Genomic DNA, 18,433 nt, shown 5'->3' on the forward strand with positions numbered 1-18,433 from the left:
TGCACTTCAGATAAATATTTTTTTTTTTTATTATGAAGCTAAAGTATATATCTGGAAATATCTGAGCTGGAGATTAAATAGGAAAGCATCTGGGATGCTACAGGAACCACAAGGCTGCCGCAAAATGCAGGACTAAATCCATCTTTAAAGGCACTTTTTTAAATGCAAACTAAACACTGGGAGAGTCTGAGCAGCTTTTTTTTTTTTTCACCATCTTCCATCTGCTGAAATTTGTTGCAAACTTCTTTGGGGAAAAAAGTTGGAATATCTTGCTCAACCAAGTTAACTTCCTCAGTGAATTCATCAATTTGATACCTAAAACTAATCCAACCTATTGAGTTCGTATCACAAGTTAAGCCACAAAGAAAGAAGCAAACCTGTCAAAAACGATCAGATTGGCATGTTGAGTAAAAACAGGATGTGGGTTTGTAATGGAGCTGGTGAAGCGCAGGGCGCAGCTGCAGACCGAGTCACTCTCTGGAACTTACGCAACTCTTAAAGCACAGGGCATCTTCCCAACTCAACTTCTCTCCACTAAGAGCCACGAGAGCTTTCGAGTTACACAGAGCAAATCTTTGTGCCAATGATTTCTTGATCCTTTAATCAGCAAGAAGAGAAGCTTCTCCGCTCCAAATTTCCCAGGGATGACCGTGTTCCCCCTTGATGATGATTCCAGCACTTAGCAGGGATTGGTGAGCTCTAAACCAGGATATCAGACTGGACTCGCCATCCCCAGGATGACAATCTAGATCTGATCGTATGATGCAAATGTAGTTTCTTCCTGGAATTGTCTTGCCACTTAAGGCAGCTAGCTAGACAGAGTAGAAAAACCATGGCATTGCTTGCACGTGGGAAGCCCTTCAGGATGGGGTGGAACATCATTTATTTATATTTTTACATATTTATAAAATTTATTTGCTGCCCATCTCGTATCCAATGACTCTGGGCAGAACACCTTACAAGATTATGCAAGTAACAGTAGAAGCCAGTGGCATCTAGGTAAAGATGGGGACAGGTCAGCATCTATAAGGGTCTTGAATGGGGTGTGTGTGTGTGAAGGAGGACAGACTTTGTTAAAGAAGAAATAAATCTTTCCATGGACTGTGATTCGTCTGGCTTCAACAATGGACAAGCAAGCCTATTGACTCCTGCTTTGGGCAGTGGGCAGTGGGACTAGAAGACCTCCAAGGTCCCTCCCAGTCTGATGATTCTGGTTCTTCTTATAAGTTGGAGAAAAAGAAAACAAGACAAGAGAGGGAAAGGGAGGGGGGCGGTTACTCTTTCCTTTACAACGATCAGAATGGATTGGCTGAAATCTGCTTTTGAATTTTGAATAAAAGTGAAAGTTGAGGATGGGAGAGACCCTGCTAATAAACCTTGTCCAGTCTGTCTAAGCATTCTAAGCGGGGACCCAGCACACCTGGCGAGCATCCTTTGGGACAAGGCTGCATTCCAAGGATCCTTTGAGTTTAGCAATAGCTTCCCATTTAGAAGCGGTGCTTGGTTTAGCATCTTCTAAAGCTGCCTTGTGACAGCCTCCCACCCGCAAGCATGCCTGCAAAACTTTGCTCTGCCTTATTTACCTGACAAGTGCGGATGGATGTTTTGCTCAGCTAATCTAACCTAATCTATACGGTCCCATCGGGAGCAATCAGCATGCACATTTCAATAGTCTTGAGAACCTTTGGAAGAATTATTGCGTGAGCTTTTCTGCACTCAGCTGCACTTTATCTGCCAGATGTAGTTCGGTCCTAAGACAGATTATTTAATATGCTTATTTAACCAAGAAATTAAACAGGCATAAAGTTTTTTGCTGTAATGTTTCTTCGTAATGTTTCTCTGTAATGTTTTTACCGCCATTCTCCCACCTCAAAAACAACAACAAAAAAAGGTTTTTAAAGTATATGGTGGAGGAATTTGCGTGGGTATGAGCTACAAAGAGGAAAGACAGAAATAGAGGCTGTGTTCTTGCAAAGCACTTACCTGGCCACTTAACACTCTAAGAACAACCTTCACACATGCTAAGTTTGGCTCGTACGAACCTTGCTTAATTTCTCTAAGGTTTAGTAAGGGGCACGAACTCAACACATCTGGTTGGTTCGTTGTTCTAGACCAGGCTTAGAAAAGGGGTGAGTTCGGTGAGAAAGTCCCCTGCGTTGAGTGAACAAAATCGCCGGGGCGCCTTCTCCTTAACCCACACGGCCCTCTTACAAGACCAGAAGAGTTCAAGGACTCTGAGGCGCGCGCGGGGCAGCCCCGCTGACAACCCAATAGAGATCCCAGGGACCGACCGGATCTCCTGAAACAAAAGTTCTGGATCGGAGAACTCACATGAAAACGTGGTAGATGAACGCCCAGCCTCGGGGTCTTTCCAACACGTTGTAGAGGCAGTTCTGAAGGCGGCGGTATCGCTTCTGCGACGCGGATCGAGCTCCGGAGCCCCCGCGCGGGACCGGTAAGGGAGTCCCAAGGAGTCCCAGGCGCCTGGGGCTGGATCCAGTGGCGGCGGGGGTCGCCTCGCTCTTCTCGGTCTGCACGGCTGTCAGGGCTACGAATTCCAAGCGCGGGGCTTCTCCGCCGCCGCCGCCACCGCCGCCGCTGCGGTGAACCGCGGACGGAGGCAGCACGGAGCGGTCCCCGCCAGGAGCCCCGGCCATCGCCCTGAACGGGAAAGGGCGAGCGCGCTCACGGCATGGAGAGGGTTGAGTCCCGCGGTAGGTCAGCCCGGCATGGCCCCTGCTGCCGGAGGGCTGAGGGGCTCAGCCGCGATCCTACCCGTTGGCGCCAGCCCTCCGAAGCCGTCCTTCCCTTGGCAGGGAGGATGGAGGTTGGAGCCTCGCTCGCCCGGGCTCAGGAGGGAGACGGAGCCCGGGACTTCGCCGCGGGATGCGCCCTGGGCGCACACGGGGACGCTTGCCAAGCAGCCTTGCGAGCTCCCCCCCCACCCCCCGGTTCTTTAAGCCACTCGGGGAAGGCGTGGGGAGGTGGTGGTGGGGGGTGAGAGAGGCAACTGGAGGGACGCGGATCTCCCTCCCCGCTTCTTCGGCTGGATGCTGCTTCTCCGCCTACGCCCAAGTTTAGAAGAGTTGCCGGCTTCGCGTGGCGCTGCGCTTTGGAGAGCTGGGCAGTGTCAAGAGCGCGGCCGGAGAAAACAGAGGCGCCAACAGCAGCAGCAAGAGCAATTTCTGCCGGTGCCGTCGCTGGCTCTTTCTCCTCCTCTTCCCTCGGCCCCTCTCCATCCTGCTGGGTTTTCCACCTGCCTTTTGCTTTGCCAACTCACATGGCATCCTTCTCCCGCCACCCCCACCTCACAACCCCCGCCTCGCCGGCTCGTCTTTCCGACGACGCGGCGAACCCTCGACGCTGAAGGGGCCGGGCACCCAGCAGCCAATCACGCCTGCCGCCGCCGCCGCCTCCTTCTTCTTCTTCTCCTCCTCCTCTTCCTCCCGAACAGGCGACTAACCGCGGCTGGAAGGAAGCGCCACTTTCAATCTCCGACGCGGGCGCTGAACTGGGCCTTCTTCTTCCAGACACGAAGAAGAATGGACAAGTTCCTTCAAACGAGCCCTGGGCCCAAGTTTCTGTTTTTCTTCATTCATTCAGCCGGTTCTGCCGCCCACATTGGCTATTGCCCGCTCACCACGGCCAATTGGCAAGGGTCAACTCGCCGTGGGACCATTCGGTAGGGAAGAAAAGTTACACCAATACGGAAGAAATAGAATCATTAAAGAAAGGATGGCAAAGGAGGGACCAAATGAAATGTACTGTAAATGACAAAAAATTAAATATTTTTAAAACTATTTTTACTAATTAAATTGATTTGAATTGTCTATGGCGAAGTTGGGCTGTTGACCATAACAAGAGTTGGCTGTGGTGAATTGTCCCTTTCTGCCTGAAGCAGGCCTCTTTCCTGCAGTTCCAAGGTTTGGCTCAGCCCAAGGAGTCTCTTGGTTCTTAACCTCTGAGGTGCGTTTCCAGGGTTTCAGCTTTCCCTTCCGATAAAGGGGAGCAGGTTGGGCCTCATGCTGGCCCTCCCAATCTTTTGGTAAGGGCAGTGAAGACCAACACTCACATGACTGAATTGTATTCAATTGTATGTCTTTGATTAAGGGCAGTTGATTTAATTGCTTCCTCCTTGGTCATGATTAATTAAAATTAGCTGCCAAGTTTGGAAGGAGGATGAAGGCTGTGGAAGGAGAGAGCTACTGGTTTGTGCACCCATTAGATGAGGGAAACCAATGATGGCAGGTAGAACCACCGACTTTAGAATTAAGAGCAAAGGAAGTGGGGGAGAGATTCTGCCCCTTAGGATCAACCATCACCTGTAAAGGAAGAAGTCAAGAAATATGCCACAGACCAACAATTGATCACACCACTGCAAAGGCCATATTCAAATATTGTGATGTGTTTGTACCTACAAAGATCAGAATTGTGCAGGCCATGGTGCCCCCTGTGACATTCTATGGATGCTTTTTAGGTGTGAAGCGAAACATTTTCAAGCAAACAAAAAAACCTTAAGAAAGTCCAGTTGGCTTTAGGAAAAAGTACCTTTGAGACAACCACAACCTGGATGACTGAGAATCTCCACAGAATTTTAACCAACCTTAGAATTAACAGTGGAGATAAAGAAGTGATAATAAGATAAGAGCACCTGCCTCTTAGGATCAGCCATCAACTGTAGAAGAAAAGTCGAGAAATATGCCACAGACCAGCAACTGATCACACAGTTGCAAAGGAAAAGATATTCAAATGTTGTGGAATTTAATTGTTGGAAAATATATTCAAATTTTGAAAATTTTTGTATTTACTTATTTATTTATTTTGTCATGTTTATGTGGTGCATATTGGAGGTGGTGACCCTTTGAGAGCTGTGTGCAACAAAATTTCATTTTAATATATGCCGATTAGTACACATTCAAAGTGACAATAAAGTTATTCTGTTCTGTTCTATTCTATTATTTCATTCTTCTATTCTATTCATTGTGAATTAGATGCCACCTTGAGAGAAAGTCTTTTGAGTTCCATCTGGAGACAGGAAGATAGACAAGAATGCCAATTAGCAGAAAACTTACCACTTTGCTCATTGGCTGTCAATATTGATATTAAAAGGCAAAGTCATTCTTTTTCCAGGATAAGATCGTTCAGTTTTACAGCGTTATGTGTGAAAATCAGAGGCACAATGGCTCAACAATTAAAGATGCTGAACTTGTCAGCTAGAAAGCTGACTGCCTGGATTCTAGACCTGAGCACCATATGACAGAGAGAGCTCCTGTTCCTTGCTCCAGCTCCTTTTGAAAGCATGCAAATGCGAGTAGATAAATAGGTACCACTTCAGTGGGAATATTACAGTATGTCATGTGCCTCGGTATATAGTCACGCTGGCCACATGACAACGGAATGTCTTCCGACAACATGGCTAAGAAATGGAGATGAGCCCCACCTCCTAGGATCAGACATGGCTGGACAGGGAAAACCTTTCCCTTTTCCAGGCGCAAATCAGATGTCTGTGAAAAGCAGAGGTTTGAGGTGATTTGCAAAGTTGGCAACTCTGCCAACATTGTGGTCTTGTGAAAGCCTTGCCAAAGCTTTGAAGTATGACTGAGTGCTCAGTTTAATGGATCCTCTTAATAGAATCCTAACTACAAGCTGATTAATTGGGTGGAGCCTGCTTTAATTGGACAGGAAAACAAATGCGAAATGGAATTGGTGGTGAATAGAGATGGCATCCAGAGGATTTTCTTGCTCTTCACATAGGAGTGGGCAAAAAGTATTTTCCCCCTACTTCAAAATGATCCTTCACCAATCATCACCCTGCTGGCTGGATGAGGAAGAGAAAGAGAGAGAAAGGGGTGCCCTGCCTACTATTTTCCCCAGAAGAGCCCTGTGGGGTGGGGTGAGTTGAGAAAGAGTCGCCCAACTGGCTTTCAGGCTTAAATCAAGATAGAACTCCTGGTTTCTAGGTCAGCACTGACATACAAACTGGCTGTCTATTTATTTATTTGCTTTATTTCTATTCTTTTTTTTTATTGCAAAAGATTCCAAAATGGCTTTCATTAAAATAATAACATGTAACTCCACCAGGGCATATTCCAATCCTTGTAAAGAAAATAAAGGGTGAGGAATTACTTTCACATTGCACTTAGAATGACAGGACTGGAAATGACTGGTGTTTTTTCAAACTTGGCAACTTTAAAATGTGTGGACTTCAACTCCCAGAATTCCCTAGCCAGCATGGATTCTGGGAGTTGAAGTCCACATATCTTAAAGTTGCCAGGTTTTTTTTGGGGGGAGAAAGCACAGCTTTGAGTCATCAAGTCTGATCCCTACTTAGAACCGAACTCTCAGTTTAAAGTCTCCAGCCGATGTTTTGCTGATCTTCATTGAAGATGTCCAATAAAAGGAAAGCCTTCACCTTCACCTTCACCTTCACCTTCACCTACACAGACAGGGCAAGCCACTAGAACAGGGGTCTTCAAACTTGACAGCTTTAAGATTTGTGGACTTCAACTCCCAGAATTCTTCCTCCAGTCATGTTAGCTCAGGAATTCTGGGAGTTGAAGTCCACAAGGCTTAAACTTGCCAAGTTTGAAGACCCTTGCACTAGAATATCAACCAAGAGCAAACTCCACTCCTTACTAGCACTTATGATGTTAACCTAATTTGGATAGTGAAAGGTCTGCATCAAATCAACCAAACTCTGAGAGCACCAAGAACCCCAATCTGTCCCTAACTTGAGTCTTCCAATGATGCCCCCATCATCGCTATAACTGGGTCCATTCACCTTGTAGGGAGCTTCATTCTCTTCTTGTCCTTCCCTCCACCTTTCCCAGCACTAGAGCCTTCAGCAGCGGAGTAGTTCTTCACATAAAGCATCATTTATCAGCAAAATTATTTATCATGCTCGGTGCATTTCTTAGTTTATTTCCTATGCTTTTTCACCCCCTAGGCAACCTGCAATGTTCTAAAAATGCAATTGAAAAATTAAAAAGAACTGCACTTTAAAAGAGCACCTAAAAAAAATACACCAAGTATACAGGCAATAAATTGGCAGGGGAAAAAAATGTATTTTAAAAAGCTCCGCTGCAGCTTACGTGTTAATTGCCTTTAAATGCTGCAAGGTGCCCTGAGTAAAGCATCAGAAGAAGCATTTGTAAAACTTACAACATACAGTAATGGAGGTTGGCTTTATGACCCTTCCCAATGGGCTTTGGCTGCTTTCATTTAGTCTCTCTTTCCAGAGGGCTGGAAACAGGAGATGTATGTTCCTGTCACCTTTCCCCAAAGGAACCGACATAAAGATCTGGCAATTTAAGAATCAGCCTCTTGAGAGATACAGTAAGCTGTGCACAGAATGAACTGGGTTAGCTAGTTCATTAGATGCAAACCTTGCCTCATGTGAGCTACTGAATCCTTCCTGGCTGAGGGACCCTTTTCCAAATATGGAGACTTAAAAAAAATAAATGGAATGCAACTTTATCTAGAATCACACAATTGTTTGGCTCCAGGCTAGGGTTCTCACCGCGTCTTGTGGCAGTGTGTTCTAGAAGGTAATTTTTAGATACTATGGGAAACTGTAATTTAGTAATTCCTTGGAGCTACTATTAATTTACAGAATTAGATAACTGAGAGACAAAGAACCTTCTCTGTTCATGTACTATGCAGAATTAGTGAACCATACACACAAAAATACATGCATATGTGTATCCCCAATTGTGGCCATAAGTCAAGGACTATCTGTAATTATATACATTAACAGCCTAGAACAACTAAATAAACTAAACATCAGGGGAAAAGATCCAATCTCATGCCCATGCAATATTTTTTAAATCACTGTTCCTTCTCTTTTTAAAAATACAATTTTTAGTCTTTGTGAACTTGTCTTGTCCTTTGAATCTCCTGTGCTACAATTCTTCTTTTCACCTTCACTGTTCAAAACTACATGTGGATTTCAAATATGCATAGTAGCCGTACGATAGTGACCGTCTTATTTCCAACATATTTAAAAAATCATCCATATGAAGTTTGCCCTTTTCACAGTTGCCCGGAAGCGGGCTGGTGTTTTTATGTCTTGCTAGCTACAAGTTTACACCCAAATAAATAAAGCTGTTTTACCACTATTACAAGGCCGAAAGACTGTGTTCTCACAAGAAAATTATTTTTCAACAATTTTGCTGGTCTGCGACCTTAATAAAGATTGATTACATATTCAACAAGCATGTGACCGTTAGGGAGGGCTGCCGCAATGGCCATACATGCGAGTCATCATCACTTTGAAGAGTTGATGAACAAATGGACGTTAAGTAAGGATGCTCTGAACCAGGGCAGTAGCAAGTCCAGGGGGCTTTCACACAACAGCAAAGCTTTGAGATTAAATTTAGTTATGCTTTATTTTGTATTTTGGGGGGTGATCTGGGACATTTATTTGTTTATTTCACATTTTTGATAAATCCTGGTGATGTACAGCAGATTAAAATGACGAAGAAAATAATTTTACCACTCACCATTTTTAAAATTGTTTAATCTCTACCTCAGATAGAGGAGCAAATGAACATTGGTTTTGTGTATCATCTAACTATGGTAGGTTAACTTTATTTAAAGAGGCCTCTCTATTTTTATTCTGTACATTCTCTGCTTTCCTATATAGTTCTGAATAAAATTTTAAACAATCAACAATTTATATATTTCACTTCTATTGGCCTCTTTCCCTGGCCTCTTTTATCATCACATTTTGCAGAGGTTGTAAAAGTTCATCCTCAAAGCATTTATAATAAAAAGCTAATAATCCATCTGGTCCAAGCACCTTTGCTAGTTTAATCTTTTTTTTTTAATAGATTCAGAAACTTCTCTCGTGGTGATAGGTTCATTCATAATTTGTTCCTCTGTAATCCTCTGTCAATTTTGTTTCTTTGGATATTCATCAATTCTCTAAAGATATGTCATTGCTTTATACAAATTGGAATAATATTGATAAAATGCTTTTGGTATGGCCAGACTGCCCATTAGTACAGTATCTGCCCATTGTAATTGCAATGTCATTTTATTTTATTTTTATAATTTATGTCAACCTTTGCCCTGGTTTCTTTGCTAACTCAAAGAGATTTTTTTGCTCTGCATAGTTCATTTATATTTCCTTTTCTCTTGTTAACATATTAGGTAACTATCATTGTAAAAACTTAATTTGCTGAGAAATATTTATCTACACATTTCTTTAATTCCTCTTTTTGCTTCATCTTATCCAAAACAGCTTGTGTTTTCTCTTGCCCCCGCTTTTAAATTCACCATTAAGTTGTATAAAATAAACTGTGATAAAAATGTTACTTGTATTCCAAGCCATTTTTAAACCACTGTCTTTGTTTAAATCCTTTAAAAATGTATTTTAATTTCTTTTTACAATCCCCCATGATTTCTTATTTCTCTAACAATATATCATTTAGTCTCCATCTAAAAGAATTGGATTTCATTTTATAAACCCAAACTCACAGGATTATGATCTGAAAACATCTTTGGTAATATCTCTAGAAATCTTAGTAGCCAAATTCCTTGAAATTTGTATCGTATCTATTCTTGAAAAGGATCTGTGTCTTTCAGAAAAGTAGATGTACTCTCTTGAATTACCATTTTTCTCTCTCCTTATGTCTATGAGCCCTAAATGGCATTCTAAATGGTACTTCATAATAACAGTCAAAATCACAGTCTGGCTCATATACTACCATTATCTTTTGTTTTGTAAAATTCACCAAAGTCTGCAAATAATAATAATAATAATAATAATAATAATAATAATAATAATAATAATAATAATAATAATAATAATAATAATAATAATAATTCACAAAGGTCCAGCTTGTTGTCTGTTTTAAATCCAAGTTATTCAAAAACATTTCTATCCTAAAAAAAAAAATTCAAACAAACCTGTCTCCTTTATTTGTTTTAAATTTTCCTAGAGTCTTTGTTAAGCTTTTTGCCCAAAAATTTTCAATCTTTAAAACTCCTACTTTTCTTTTTAATCATTAAAGAATGGTGACCTACTAAGTTGAATTGCCTTATCCTGCCACTCAAAAATATTTTTCTTTACCTGAAAATTAATGACATCCAAAATAGTTTAAGAAAGTGAAGTTTGCATGAACCTTATGTCCATATAGACTGCATCACGACTGTGAGCTTGATTGAAATCCTTCTATTCTCAGTCTTTCAACTTATGAGTTGACCGCAAAAATCTACATTTCTGCTGTCTACTTACTAGGGCCAGCTATTTTACAGAGTACATGTGGATAATCCCACAATCTATCCAGAGAATCTGCACCAACCAGAATTCACAATCTGATTGCCAATCTCTACTGTCCCAGCTCCTTCAGGGATGTCTAGTTTGCCAATGATTCTCACCTGGAAGCCCCTCAAAGAGGGCTGTTTGGCCAACTTCGCAAAATGCCAAGAATTGGGTATTTTTGCCCAAAATTTCAAAGGAAAGGAGTTCCATACTATGGGGTCCAAAACTCATTTAACAGTAGTTTCTGTAGTTGCCCCATCAGTCATCAAGTTCTGTTATTCTGGCCCTGTTGCAGCTTCTGGGTTATCCTCAAAGACTGCCCCCTGTAGAGTATGTTACTGTAATCCAGTTGATTGATGATCAGAGAAGAAGTGATCATTGCCAATGGAACCTGGTGCAGGTAGGGCCATCAATAATAGACATGCCATTTGAACTTGGCAAGTGCCCCGTGACTAGTCTTGTCTCTCCCTGCTGCTAATACAGCAATGCAAGTCCAAGGGGACTTCCAGATCTCCTTCAAGGGAAGTCCCATCCAAGTCAGATCACTGCCAAACTGATGTTCTTAGCTCTTTATTAATAGAAAGCAGTTTGGTGGAATTTCCTATTCTCTCAGAGTTTCTCTACACTATTCAGGGTTACCAACATCTCTGGTTCATCCTGGATGGCAATGGCCAACTGAGTGTTATCTCTATACTAATGGCATTTCACCCCGAATCAATGGGTGATTTCAAAGATTTCATCTAGATGTTAAGATGTGAATTGAAATATTGCACAAACCCAGCTGGTTTGATTAATTTTCAGGTCATGTTATCATGCAATCACAGATTGTACATCTTATTGTACAAATCCAAAATCAAGATAGATTGATTTTGAAACTCAAGTTACATTTGCTTGCTTGTACGAAGCCCCTTAATCATAATCAACCCTGGAGGCAGGATTTACAGCACACACAATAGACCACACTGGTTTGTATATTGCCTAAATATCATTTTGGCACCCTCTAAATGTATTGAGAATGCACTGGGAATTGTTAGAGCTGCAGTCCTAGCACACTGGGGGAGGAGTATTATATTCCAACTAAATTAAGACAATAAATTGCAATTACATTGTGGTTTCTTGTCCTCCCATTTTGGAGAGCTCTCCAGCTGGGCTTTTGGCATGCTGAATAACTTGACCATTTTCAGACTAGTTTGACATTGGTAATCAGTTTAATGCAGCTCTCCCTGAGACTGAGAAAGAACTGGTTGGTTGGGTTGATGCAGGATTAAGGTGGCTGCATCCTCAACAGTAGTTCTTGATTACAGTCATTCATTTGGCCACTGTTTGAAGTCATAACATACTGAAAAAAGTGATTTACGACCGGTTCTCACATTTATGACTGTTGCAGCATCCCCACGGTCATGGGATCAAAATTTGGGTACTTGGCAACTGGCATATATTTGTGACAGTTACAGAGTCCCAGGGGGTTCTCCATTTGCAACCTTTCCAGCTGTTTTTTTGACAATGTCAATGGAAGAAGCGGGTTTGCTTAATGACCACATGATTCACTTTACCACTAAGGGGAAAAAAGGTCACAAATGTGGGCATGACACACTGAACAATCACATTTTTAGCAACTGAAATTTATCATCTGTCTGTCTGTCTATCTATCTATCTATCTATCTATCTATCTATCTATCTATCTACAGGTGAAACTCAAAAAATTAGAATATCGTGCAAAAGTTCACTGATTTCAGTAATGCAACTTAAAAGGTGAAACTAATATATGAGATAGACTCATTACATGCAAAGCAAGATAGTTCAAGCCATGATTTGTCATAATTGTGATGATTATGGCTTACAGCTCATGAAAACCCCAAATCCACAACCTCAGAAAATTAGAATATTACATGCAATCAATAAAACAAGGATTGTACATAGAACAATATCAGACCTCTGAAAAGTATAAGCATGCATATGTACTCAGTACTTGGTTTGGGCCCCTTTTGCAGCAATGACTGCCTCAATGCGACATGGCATGGAAGCTATCAGCCTGTGGCACTGCTGAGGTGGTATGGGAGACCAGGATGCTTCAATAGGGGCCTTCAGCTCTTCTGCATTGTTCGATCTCATGTCTCTCATCTTTCTCTTGCCAATGCCCCATAGATTGTCTGTGGGGTTCAGGTCAGACAAGTTTGATGGCCAATCAAGCACAGTAATCCCACGGTCATTGAACCAGGTTTTGGTGCTTTTGGCAGTGTGGGAAGATGCCAAGTCCTGCTGGAAAATGAAGTCAGCATCCAGATAAAGCTCATCTGCGGAAGGAAGCATGAAGTGCTCCAGAATCTCCTGGTAGACGGCTATGTTGACCCTGGACTTAATGAAGCACAGTGGACCAACACCAGCAGATGACATGGCTCCCCAAATCAACACAGACTGTGGAAACTTCACACTGGACTTCAAGCATCTTGCAGTGTGTGCCTCTCTGTTCTTCCTCCAGACTCTGGGTCCTTGATTTCCAAATGAGATGCAAAAGTTGCTCTCATCAGAAAAGAGGACTTTGGACCACTGAGCAACAGACCAGGTCTGTTTTTCTTTAGCCCAGGTAAGACACTTCTGACGTTGTTTGTTGTTCAGGAGCGGCTTGACAAGAGGAATACGACATTTGAAGCCCATGTCCAGGATCCATCTGTGTGTGGTGGCTCTTGATGCACTGACTCCAGCCTCAGTCCACTCTTTGTAAAAGTCCCCAACACTTTTGAATGGCCTTTTCCTGACAATCCTCTCCAGGCTGCGGTCATCCCTGCTGCTTGTGCACCTTTTTCTTCCACACTTTTCCCTTCCACATAACTTTCTATTAAGGTGCTTCGATACAGCACTTTGGGAACATCCAACTTCTTTTGCAATTACCTTTTGAGGCTTTCCCTCCTTATGGAGGGTGTCACGGATGGTTTTCTGCACAACTGTCAGGTCAGCAGTCTTTCCCATGATTGTGATTCCTACTGAACCAGACTGAGAGACCATTTAAAGGCTCAGGAACCCTTTGCAGATGTTATGGCTTAATTAGCTAATTAGAGTGGGACACTTTGAGCCTAGAATAAGTTGTATTACTGAAATAAATGAACTTTTGCACAATATTCTAATTTTTCGAGTTTCCCCTGTATCTACCTATCATCTTTCTTATTGGCCACCCATCTTCCCACAGAGTAACTCTGGTCCCAACTGTGGTCATAAGTTGAGGACTACCTGTTTTTCAGTTTGATGCAATGGCCTGGGTCACACATTATGTTAAGGCAATGTCAGAGTTCATCTGTGTAGAACCAGTTGGGCCATATACCTAGTTTCTGCATTTGCACAACATGATAGCCTTTAGTTTATTCGTGCCTTGTTATTTGGTGGCTTCAGCCCCATTGGTTAATTTAGAATAAAGGTGTCGTAGAAGCACAAGAAGTAGCCAACCCAAATTATTTCAGTAAACCTGGGTTGGATGGACCCAGCCAGGGGCTGAATCCCCAAATCACATTGAACTACTCAGCATCCATGCACATCCCAGGTTGCCTGACTGTGTTGTATAACCTCAGCCATTAAGTTGCCTTGGCAGTGACAAATCCTGATTTGCGCTCTTCTACTTCCCTGGAAGAACCACTTTGCTCAATGTGGACTGAACCCAAGGTAGGCGGGGCGGAAGTGGGGAGTGAATCATCTCTGAGAATGGCTTAGGCTTCCTCCAATGCACTCAAGAGAGTAGCTTTCTCCAAACAACAAGGAAGGAGCATGAGAATTAAAGGCCCATGTGCTAGTGAATTATTCAGCAGGTGGTGAAGAACTCTGGCAGGGCACCCAGCCTAAGCAGCACCACTGCACTCGGAAGACTGTCAGAAACACCAGCCATAAAAGCGTCAGTAAGTAATAGATCTACCACTTATTTTGACCTCCCTGCTAGCTGCAGAGCTGGGGGCAAACATGGACAAGATCCAATCTCTCAGGAGTCAGCAGGGAAATGCACAGTTCTAGGAAACAGTTTGCTTAAGTGTTTCTGGGGTGTCTGCAGGGCCTGGTCAAAAAAGGCAAGGAAGCAGTCGTGACAGTACAATCAGAACAATCAAAAAAAGGCAAGAAAGCAGCCATGATGGCACAATCAAAGTTCTACCTGTTTTCATGGACATCAGATCGTCCAATCATGGTTACCTTCTTAATGGCTTTGTCCACTGGATTTCACTGTTATTTTGGGGCCTTCATGGATTTCAGTTGTCAGAGAACCCTGCATTTCCAGTTCATCTCCCATGTCAAAAGAAGTTCACTTCATTTCAATGGCTGTCTTCCTTTTTCCTGGATCCTTTCAGATAGTTTGGAGCAGTTCTTCTCAACTTTCACTGTTTTATGATAAGTGACTTCAACTCCTAGAATTCCCCAGCTAGCCATGAGAATTCTGCAAGCTGAAGTTCATCCATCCTAAAGTAGCCAAGGTTGGAACATAGGATCATAGAGTCAGAAGGGATCTCAGAGGTCTTCTAATAAAATCCCCTAGTCAAGGAAGGAGACCTTATATCATCCCAATCCAATGTCTGTCCAGTCTACTCTTGAAACCTCTAGCAATGGAGAACCCACAACTCTGGGAGGCAAGCTATTTCATTGATAGTTTTCATTGCCAGGAAATTTCTCCTCACTTCTAGCTAATCTCTAACCAGCTTCCAACCATTATTTCTTGTTCTGCCCTCTGATACTTGGGAGAATGTTGGCCTCCCAACTCTATGACAGCCCCTCAAGTACAGGGAGACAGTTATCATGTCTCTCCTAATTTTTCCTTTCATAGAATAGACATACTGGGATCCCTTCAACTGTTTTTCCTGTGATTTAGCTTCCAGACCCCTAATCATCTTTGTTGCTCTTCTCTGCAATCTTTTTAGGGTCTCAGCATCTTTTTTTTACATCATGGTGACCAAAACTGAATGCAATAATCCAAGTATAGCCTCACTGGAGCACTACAGATCTGCACTATCACGTTTCGTGAATCTTGATGCTACCCCTCTGTTGATGCAGCCTAGAACTGCATTGGCTTTTTTGGCAGCTGCAGCACACTGCTGACTCATAATTAAAACAGTGATCCACCTAGATCCCTCTCACAGTCAGGTTTATTCTATAGCTGTGCATTTGATTTTTTTTTTCCTGCCTAAGTGCAGGAACTTACTTTTCTCATCATTGAATTGCATCTTTCTGGATAGGGCCCAAAGCTCAGGTCTGTTAAGATCTTTCTGTATGTGAAGTCTATTTTCCAAAGTGTTAGTTTTGTTAGGTTTTAAAAACACTGCTTTGGAGTATCAATGGTCCAAAAGCAGATGACCCCTCCAATCCCACGTTGCGCCCCTCCCCCCAATCTAATTTCATCTGCCTACCAGATTGTGGCATCAAAACTGGTAGCAGCATCCTGGATCCCTCAGTACAAAATAATCAAAATGCAATATATATATTTTGCTCTATCATTAACCCAAACACCACAGGAAACAGACAAGAGAGTAAATCCTATCTCCTAACTTCATCTCTTCCCCAAAAATCCACCTACTTCCTTTAGAAGTCTGATGTTTTTAAAAGCACAATCCTAGCCAGATCTAGCAAACTAAACCATAGGGCTCTCCGGGGGTCTTGAAGCAATGAAAGGGACCCCAAACTGAATGTGGATGGTTGGATCTTTTCTTTCCTGGTTCCTTTTCCTTTAACTTTTTCATCTCTCTCAAGCTATAGGCTGCTGAGAAAGAGCTGGAACTTCTATCAGATGCCCAGACAAACTTATTTGGTTCTGTCGAGTCCCACATCTAACCTTCAGGTTACCTACACCCTGTGGGTTTCAGATTACCCTCCTCAATCTACTCTCTGGGATCAGCAACTGAATCCAACCAGGTCTGCTGATGTCTACTGACCGCCATATCCTTGTTGTCAGCTAAAAGAATGAAATAAATAAGGGGGATGGGGGAGGAACTAGGAGTTGTTCTGATGTACTTGCCAGCTGACAGTGTAAGAGAGAAGACTTGGCGCCTCTATTTCTGGGATTGGCCTTGTGCACAGCAACTTGCTGATGAGGGGGTCTCTTGGTGGAAGTGTTGTAACCTGACTACTGAAAATAGAAAGTCTCCCAGATTGGATTCTGCAAGCGGTGACTTTTTGGATAGCAGAGAGGATGGGAGTTGCAAAAAAAAAACCCACACATGCATTGACTAGACAGGCTGGTTTGGGAGGTTGTTTTCTTCTGGCACCCAGGGAATGGGCTAGGGAGAGACTATCAAAGGTCCAAAAGTCTCCACTTGCTCTCCAGAAAGGCTGAAATGGATATTGGTGCATGGAGCATATGCCCGTGAGGGTGTAGACTCAGGCATTTTCTCGCCAGGTGCCAACCCTTGTGCTAAAATCATTCCAAACGGAGATTGCCTAAGGGCAACAACAAGAGTGAGATTTAATGTGGGAAGAACTGGGAAGATCTGGTTACGCAAAGCAAATAGAGAGCTCTGCTTCTCCAATTGTTTGGTGGCTGAGGCAGATTCATTCAGAAGTCACCGTAGACAATCCTCTCTTTAAGAGAAGGGTCTCCAACCTTGCAAGTTTAAGACTCGTGGACTGCAGCTCCCATGCTGGCTGGGGAATTCTGGGAGTTGAAATCCACAAGTCTTAAAGTTGCCGAGGTTGGAGATAACCGCTTTAGGAGACTAGAAGCAGTGAAGCCTTGTCTTTGGCAACATATATTCTCCCCCGCGCCCTCCCCCAACGCACACACCCCAAAAGTCATTGCCCCCTCATGAGCTGTGACAGCTGTTCTATCTTGTCTTTTCCTTTTTAGTGGCTCTTTCGAACCTAGAAACCTCGTTGGATCAATTTCATAACCGAGAATGCCTTTGGTTCCTTTTTGCTTTGGTCCGAAGCCAAGGAGTCTAAATCAATATGGCAGCAACCAATCCATCAGATCTGACATGGGTTTTGGGAAGCCAGCCTGCATGCTGCTTTCTCCCTGGCAGTTGCTGTCACCATAATCTTGGTTAGCCGGATGAAGCTCAGAGCTCTCCTCTCGCTCCTCCTCCAGAGCCTTTAGAAAGGTTTTCCAAAGGTGGAGCTCTTTATATTGTTTCAGCTTAGTTGTTTACTTGCGGATATTTTATTATCCAACTAAGTAACATAATCAGTAATGAAGCATCTGCAAGCAGAATAACAGAGTAATAGACTTTGAAGGAGTCTTAGAGGCCTTCTAGTCCAACCCGCTGCTCAAACAGGAGACCCTATACCATTTCAGACAAATAGGCTGTTCAATCTCTTCTTTAAAATCTCCAGTGATGGAGCACCTACAACTTCAAAGAATCACTCTCCGTAATAAGCAAACAATCAAGCTCAGAGAGCACCAGGAACTCCACACAGCTCAACCCTGAGCTACAGATATTCTACTCTATTGGAGATTTTCCAAGATCTACGCTAATCAGAACAAGGAGTTCTGAGAACTTGGAGCCCATAATCCTTTGGGGAATCAGACTACAGTTCCTGGCAGGTACTTCAAGAGAACATTGGGATCTTCCTACAAGATTCAGGACACAAAACCAAATGGCCAATGAAGGATCGCCTTCTTCCCCTGGAAACAAAGCAGATTTGGGTTCCAAGCACTGGAGAGACCACTGGAGGCTAAAACATACAGTGAACAGTTGCAGGAACTGGGCATGGCTAGTCTAAGGAAGAGAAGGGCCAGAGGAGACATGATAGCAGTCTTCCAATATTTGAGGGACTGCCACAGAAAGGAAGAGAGGGTCAACCTGTTTTTGCAAAGCACTGAAACTGAACAAGGAGGGATTCAACCTGGAAATAAGGAGAAATTTTCTGATAGTAACAGTAACCAACCAATGGAACAGCTTGCATTCAGAAGTTGTAGAAGCTTCACCACTGGAAGCTTTCAAAAAGAGTTTGGACTGCCATCTGTTGGAAATGGTGTAGGGTCTGCTTGAGTAGGAGTTTAGACTAGATGACCTACAAGGTCCTTTCCAACTCTGTTAATCTGTATTTGTATCTAGAACCTAGTCCTACTGTCTTCGTGATGCAATGAGAGTGTAGTAGATTTAAGACAGTTCTGAAATCTGCCTTGGAATTTTTCAGAAAGGTTCTTCTCCTTCCAAAGACATTGAGATCTTGTCAAGGTGCTCAAGAATTAGGACTGTTCATTTC

General features: G+C 42.9%; 1 protein-coding gene across 2 annotated transcripts in view; it reads right to left on the reverse strand.

The window, feature by feature from the left end:
• Nucleotides 1-3,194, reverse strand: part of KCNQ4 (potassium voltage-gated channel subfamily Q member 4) — a 121,808-nt gene extending 118,614 nt beyond the window's left edge. Inside the window, exon 1 of one of the 2 annotated variants that reach the window (XM_087939557.1) lies at nucleotides 2,332-3,194. In XM_087939557.1, coding sequence (XP_087795683.1) covers nucleotides 2,332-2,657 — 326 coding nt within the window. In that variant the 5' untranslated portion in view covers nucleotides 2,658-3,194. The remainder of the gene's footprint in view (nucleotides 1-2,331) is intronic. The other variant, XM_087939558.1, reaches the window with a different exon arrangement.
• Nucleotides 3,195-18,433: the final 15,239 nt, after the last annotated feature.

Source organism: Pseudonaja textilis, chromosome 10, assembly GCF_049901715.1.
Source record: "Pseudonaja textilis isolate UNSWEBS1 chromosome 10, rPseTex1.2, whole genome shotgun sequence".
Classification (NCBI taxonomy): domain Eukaryota; kingdom Metazoa; phylum Chordata; class Lepidosauria; order Squamata; family Elapidae; genus Pseudonaja; species Pseudonaja textilis.